Genomic DNA, 7,966 nt, shown 5'->3' on the forward strand with positions numbered 1-7,966 from the left:
ATGGGTTACATGCAAGTAGAAGAATTATATTACAGTGTCCAACATGTTCTACATAAGGTTGATGATGATAAAGGAGCTATGAACATGATGAATGTGGCTAAGTATTTGGGGAAAGTGAACCTGTATGTTGTGCATGGGGTGGACGAAGCAACTATCTTAGAAAATGATGAGAATGAGATTCTTTTGCTATGTGAAGGTCATGCAGAGAGTGGTGAGGGTAGTGGCGTGGGAGGAGAAGCACATGTTGAGGGTGGTGAAGAAGGAATTACAGACGTAGTGGAGGGTGTAGTGGAGGTTGAGAATGACTATGCAGTGGATGTTGACAATGAGGATGCACGGGATGTTGAGAGTGACGATGCGTTGGAGGTTCAGAAGGAGGATTTATTGGATGTTCACAATGAGGATTGGTTGGATGTTGACCATGACGATGCATTGGAGGTTGAGAAGGAGGATTTAGTGGATAATGAGGATGTTGAGCATGAGGATGCAGAAGATGATGAGGTTGTAGTGAAGGTTGAGAATGAGGATGAAGTTGAGGATGTAAGTGAAGAAGCATTGGAAGTGGATAATGAGGCTGAGATTGAGGTCGAAAGTGAACAAGTAGTTGACGTGGACATTCAGGATGGAGGGGAGGTTGATAGTGAAGAAGAAGTGGAAGTGGAAGTGAACAGTGATGATGAAGCAGGAACGAATGATCTGAGTGATGATGAATACGTGGATGAAGACAGTGAAAAAGAAACCCAACAATGTAGGGGTTTGTCAGATGATGATTGAGAGTTTGATAAGCTTTTAATTCATGAAAATAGTGCAAGTGAGGAGGATGACAATGATGATACAATATATGTAGGTCCTTTCTCAAAATATGCAAAGCAAAAGTCCATGGCAGATTACAAGTAGGAAGTGGGCACTATTTTTACTGATAGGAAAGAGTTTAAGGATGCTATTAGAAGGTATGTTGTTCATGTTGGGAGGGATCTAAAATTTATCAAAAATGATAACCGTAGGGTGAGGGTGACATGCATGGATGGCCAAGGTAAGTGCCCATGGCTAGCTTATTGTGGTTATTTGTCGTCATGAAAAATTTGGCAATTGAGGAAGATAATTGATACTCATAGTTGTAGTAGGCAACTTAATATTAAACTGATGAATGCTAAGTGGTTAAGTCAGGAAATACATAGATCTTTAGTTGAGAATCCTAGTTTAAAGGTGAATGATATTCGTACTAAAGCATTAAGAAAATGGAATACAAATGTTTCAATATCCAAGGCAAGAAGGGAAAAGTTAATTGCCACAAGACAGGTTGAAGGAGATTTCAAAGAACAATATAAAAGGGTGTACGACTATGGATATGAGCTGTTGAGGTGTAATCCAGGGTCAACAGTGCAGATTAAAGTTGACTCTCATAATGGTGACCCAATCTTTCAAAGAATGTATGTTTGTCTCAAAGCTTGTAAAGATAGTTTCATAAGTTGTAGGCCCATTATATGTTTAGACGGATGTTTTTTGAAAGGTGTTTACAAGGGGGAGCTGCTGACTGCTGTTGGTAGGGACCCAAACGATCAAATGCTACCCCTTGCCTATGCAGTAGTAGAAGTGGAGAACAAAGACAGCTGGACATGGTTTTTGCAATTGTTAATTGAAGACCTCGGGGCCACTGAAGTATGTAGAGGGTGCACATGGATGTCAGACCAGTAGAAGGTATAATATGCAGCTTATATTCCTTTTTAGTTAATGCTTTTGTATAGGATATGGTTTTATTACTAAATTTAATCGGGCAGAACAAAGATACTGTTTAAGGCACCTCTATGCAAACTTTAGGAAAAGGTTTGGTGGACAGGTATTAAAAAATCTGATGTGGAGTGCTGCAACCCGCACATATCCCCAGGCTTGGGAGAGAGAAATGCTGAAAATTAAAGAAGTCAATGTTGAAGCATATAAATACCTCATAGGCATTCCCCCAAGGTAACCCATTAGCCATTATATACACTTTAGTGTCACAGATGCATTGTAACCCATTTGAGAATTCTTTTGTGCAACAGGTTTTGGTCAAGGTCTCGCTTCACAGGTCAACCAATGTGTGATACCCTTGATAACAACATCACTGAAGCTTTCTCCCAGCATTCTTCGTAGTTCTGGCCACTTTGATTACTGCAATATCACCACAGTAACAAGTAGGGATTAACCCACCTCCCCTACAAGCACCACCATGGGACGAATGAGAAGATCCTTTGGCCCAGCTTTTCGAAAACGAAGAACACCCTTGGGAACCCATTCATATGTCTCCTCAAACACTTCCCAATCCTCAAAGACCAATTCGGAGGAAACCAAACCCTAAGTCTTTATTTAATGAAAATCACTGCCACTACCACGTGAACTTTAATGAAAAACACTATCACTGCCACGTTATGAAGCTAAACAGCCACGTTGCACAGATCACTCCATGCTGTCAGCTGGATCGTTAAATATTTAACGCCGTGACCAAAAAGGATTTAATTGTACACTTTTTTCATAAGTTGGGACCACATTGAACTTTTTAAAAAAGGTAGGACGAACTTGAACATTTCCCTTATAAAGAGAGACCAAAACAGGTATTAAGCCTTATTTTTTTTTATTTTTTTTATTTCTCTTACTTCTTTTATTTGCTTTCTTCTTTTTTTTCTTCTAAAATTTTATGGGGTTTTTCTCCCTCCACCACCACCCCTTTCTCCCTCTACCATTCCATTCGTGTTTTACCCCTCTCTATATTTTCTCATTCCTATTTTACCATTAGTAAAATTTTAGGGTTAATATTTTTTAACCTTTACCCACTCCAATCTTCTTTCTCTTTATCGTTCATCCCCTCATTGTTTCATTGTGCTCTTCTTCCTCTTTTTCACGTTTCACTTCTTCCTCTCATTCTTTAATTGTGATAGGACTTTCATTAGCTGGTGTGTTTAGTGAGAGATTGCAAGTGATGGTGGAAGCAATTAATCAGCCGTGTCAAGATCGGTGTGTGGTGGTGGTGCTTGAAAGATTCGTCGTGAAGGTGCGTAATAAACCCTAAAAAAATAAACATATCATCTTTAAGGGAAAACGGATGTCGATATCCGTTTTGCCTTAAACGAATGTTGACATCCGTTGACGGATGCTCACATCTGTTTAAAGTTACATGTTTATTTTCCAGTTTATTTTTATTAGTTTATTTTTTATATTAATTTTGGAGATATTTTAATAATGTAATTTATGTTTTGATGTATTATTTTTTAGGCTTAATATCCTATTTTGTCCCCAGTTTCGCTCGAAAATGTCAAATTAGTCCATCCTTTAAAAAATGCGTCAATTACGTCCTCACTTAATAAAATTTGCATCAATGAGATCCCTTCCGTTAAATCCGTACAAACGGCGTTAATTATCTAAGTAGAAAAAAGAGAAAAATAATTAACGCCGTTTGTACGGATTTAACGGAAGGGATTTCATTGATGCAAATTTTATTAAGTTAGGACGTAATTGACACATTTTTTAAAGGATGGACTAATTTGACATTTTCGAACGAAACTAGGGACAAAATAGGGTATTAAGCCTATTTTTTAATATATTTTTGATGTATTTTAATAATGTATTTTTGAAGATCTTTATTGTTATTAGTTTATATTTATATTTTTTTGTATTTTGCAATTATATATAATTAGTTTTTTGTTTTGATGTTTTTGTATAATATATATTTTTTATATATGGTTTTTGTATTTTTTAACAATTTTATAATTATATAAAAAATTATTTATTAGTTTAATTATATGAAATATATAATTTTATTATATTAATATTTTTGTAATTAAAACACACGGATGTGGTGGAGTTTCAGAGGTGGAAATCTAAAAAGAAAGAGAAGGAGAGTTGAGAGGTGAGACTGAGTGAAAAGTAAAAATGGATAAAAAGATAGGGTTTGAGTTTAAAGTAAATAAATAGATTAGTAAAAAATGTTAATTTTGTAATTAAAATTCTTTTTCACAGTGGGGAGGTGGAATGGGGAGGTGGAGGGAGAAGTGATGGTGTGAGGGAGCAACAACCAATTTCATGTGCTGGTACACAGAAGCTTCTTCTACGGGCCTGGGTAAGGGTTTATCATGGGTCTTACTATGGCCTCGAAAGCCCAGAACACTGAGGTCCAGATGAGATGTTAGGAATTAAAACTTAATAACGTATGCAAAAAAAGTAATACATTTTTCTTAAAAAGGCAATTTTAGTTTCTGTAAAACGACTGAGTTTCTATTTTAATCACTGTAAGAAATGTTATATTTTATTCTTTAAAGATTTAATTTATTTGGATGCCGTGAATTAAGGAAAAGGAAATTTGAAGATAAATTAGAGGATTAATACAATTTGTATGCGTGAATTCTTCAAAAGTCAGATCCTTCTTCGAGATCAGCGAAATTGAATGGAAATTATTGATAATTTTATTTTTGATTTTGATTTTAAATTTTAAGAATCAAATAATTAGGCCGTAGAACAATGTCCGTCATTCTGGACCTGAGAGAGAAGACGGAGATGCCCAGAGGGAAGGAGGGAAGGAGGGTGGTCATGGTGACGGTGTTGGATGTCAGCCTGTGATAATTTATTAATGTTAATTTAATATAATATTTTTTTATTAATTTTATTTAAAAAATATATGAAATCATACGAGTAAAAATGTGATAGGAGAAATTCCTTCGTATTTCTAAATATTTATACTGTATAAGTTATTAATATATATAAATTGATTAAGTTAATATATAAAATAAAAACAATAAAAATAGTAAAAAGTAATTGAATGTTAATGTATCATCCCAAAAATACAGTATAAATTATATAATAGAATAATTACATTTACTAATAATTCAGATCAGTCTTACACTAGAGTTGAGCGAACGCTTATGGCCGAACGACCTTACCTAAAAGAGTTACAAAATTAACTAAACAGGTTAAGGAAGTTTAACCGAACGGTTTACAAAACTTATACCAAACGGTCAAATAAAATCAAAATGGGAGGTGATCGAACGACCACCTTACTATACTAGACTACTGACCGAACGTTCTATTGTTCGGTCTTCACTTCTACCTCTACCAAATTTTCTTCTTCCAGCACATCTTCCAGCAGCTCGTCTCCTTCTGCTCACATCCACACGGATGATCATTGCAATGACAAAGACGGACGTACAAAATCAGACAACACAGGAAAAACACAGGGTAAGCTTATGTAATTTAATTCAGTTACAAACATACAATTAATACCATCAACACACAGAATAGTTTAGTCATACTTTCATACAAAGCCTAATACTAGACTGACTGTCCAGACTGTATGAAATTTGTGTAGCTACGACGTTCGTGCACCCGGGTGATGTAGTAACTGGAATGTTCTCATCAGCTGCCACCTGAGGTTAGTCCTATCTGTCTAGAGTACCCTTAAGGACTAGGACCTCCTGCCATTCCCACACATGACCTACCCTCCTCTACGTGAGGACGAGTACTCACGGAACACCAGGATGAACCGCCAGCTTAGCATAACCACATTCATACTTTACCCAATTACAACATTCATTCATGAGTCGTTCCTCCCCGGAACGCTCGTTCAAAATTCACAACATTTCATCCATCTCATAATTTTCTTCTTTCATTATCAATCTTCTCAATTTCATTTTTCATTACTAATCATTTCAATTTCCTCTTTGTTCAAAGATTATTAAGAATACCCGATACCGAACGTTCAATCCTCACTCAGAACGAGGACGAACACTTGGAACGAGACAGAGAGGTCTCCAGTTCCATAGTAGAATAAGATCAAGGGGATTACTATCGATTTGAGAAAGAAATCGAGTACAATTATATAACATAAGAACGAACGTTACTTACAACATGAATCAGTTAAATGAACTGACTCTTGTGAGCTCAAACCAACACTTCAAAGAACATGTCAAGTACTAAGGCTCTAGGCTGGAACCAATGAATGTAGACACGTCAAAACATTTAAAGAACCATACCTAGAAGAATTCACATACAAAAACCTAATGCCAGTCAATGACCAAACACGATAGAGGGAAATTCTACTGAAGTTGGACGAACGTTATTTTCATCAAGATAGATCAAACCATAAACGAGTACAAGCGCTTGGTATAAGACCGAGCACTACTCATTTCGAGAGCTTGGTGTGAGACCGAGCACTACTAAACTTATAATAGAAAGCTTAATAAATATAATAAGATACTATTGGAATTGTGTTTAAAAATGACTAAAATATACAAATACATATATTTACAAAATTTAAGTTTATCACCGATACTCAGATGCAACTTTGCTTGGTCGAACGCTCAAGCATAGTATTACCTCACGAAGACGCTCGTCCTCAACTAGGATTCTTTCCAAATGTAAGAATCCAATTTTAACTAAGGTTACTAACATTACCGAACGGTCAATGACCGTTCAATGACGAACATACACTATCATAGGAAAATTTCATATCAAATCATTTATATTCAAACTCATTTCTCAGCTTATAACTTCATAACTTTATACATTCATATCCTAATAATTTTCATAAGATTAAACACCCATAACATAATTAATCATACTTCATATAATCAAACATATCAACAATCTTCATATCATTCATCAACTCAACACACGTACATGCCATTCAAACATCATACAAATTAAATCATATAAGCTTCCCTTACCTCTGAGCGTGAACGAACGTCCTAAAGACAAAAATTCAGTTCGCCGAACTACGATTCCTTCTACCCTCAACGACTCTTTGAACCAAAATCAAACAACAAACCAAAATGGTTCAGAACGAAACTAAGAACTTATGCAACCAGAACTTGGTTTGCATGTGTACAAGAACGAACGACTAAGGACAAGAAGAACTTACCCGTTCAGAACTCGAAACCAATCAGTTCAAACTGAAGCTTGGGACGCCGGAAGTGCTCCTACGGTGCCTGAATGGAGATCGGAGTAGAGAAAGAGTGAGTTTTGGTAGAGAGAAGGGAGGGCTTTTTAGAGAGAAGGCGGAGAATTTGAGAAGTTCAGAGTTTGGAGAAGAAGATGCATGCAGAGAGAGTGTGATTCGAATTTCAGAAAAATCACTTTTGTTAAAACCGAACGTCCGCTCCTTTGCTGACACCTGCATTCCACTATCTGATTTCTTACTCTCCTTAGCTTGACACCTGACATCCGTTCAGAGGAGTTTTTGGTGTGTTTTTAATGATTCTGACAGTTAACAATAAAAACTATAGATATAATAAAAACAGAACTTGTAATATTTTATACAAAATATTTCAAAATAAAAATTTTGTACACATGTCTTCTTTATATATATATAATTTATTCATTTAAAAAATAATTTTAATCAATTATTCTTTATCTATTCAAGTTGAATTGGTCATATATATTACTAAAATAACTGTGTATATAATGCTCTTTCTTTATGTATTAAAAGTAAGAAACATTGAAGGAATAACTATGGTATTTGACACATTGAGAAAAGAATAAAAATTGTAATTTGGATTTTGTTACCTTTAGTCACTGCACCCTTTACACGTTCCACACTCCACCAATGATGTTGCACGCCGTTAGTTGCACGCCGTTAGTTGCACTTGCACATATATTATCATGGAAAAATGTTTTTTAACAACATTTTTTGATAATATTTTGACAAAATAAATGTAGTGACTTATGATTGGTTGATTTCAAATTTTTGACTCTCTCGCAACAGTTTTGATTTAAAATTTTTCCATCTTGGTCTCTCTCATTCTCGTGCTCCCACTCCTTATTCCAATTTCCTCTCTCACAGCAATGTTATTTTAATGATTTTAGACTTTAATTAAGTATACAAACCGAAGTCATTTCTTATAATATAAACTTCAACGGGGAACTGTAGTCTTAAACCCTCTTTTCTACTACCACTAGATATACTACGATTCTCTAATCATAATATATCATTAAAAATAACCAA

General features: G+C 35.2%; 1 protein-coding gene across 1 annotated transcript; it reads left to right on the top strand.

Annotated features, from left to right (window-relative positions):
• On the top strand, positions 1–774 carry LOC148205208 (uncharacterized). Its single transcript, XM_088103678.1, has one exon. It carries the CDS (start codon positions 1–3, stop codon positions 772–774), a length of 774 nt encoding a protein of 257 aa, XP_087959804.1.
• Positions 775–7,966: the final 7,192 nt, after the last annotated feature.

Source organism: Vigna umbellata, chromosome 1 (assembly GCF_029865625.1).
Source record: "Vigna umbellata cultivar VRB3 chromosome 1, Vumbellata_1.0, whole genome shotgun sequence".
Lineage (NCBI taxonomy): Eukaryota > Viridiplantae > Streptophyta > Magnoliopsida > Fabales > Fabaceae > Vigna > Vigna umbellata.

Coding starts and splice junctions, on each gene's coding strand:
- LOC148205208 (XM_088103678.1), top strand. CDS start 1: ATGGGTTACATGCAAGTAGAAGAATTATATTACAGTGTCCAACATGTT.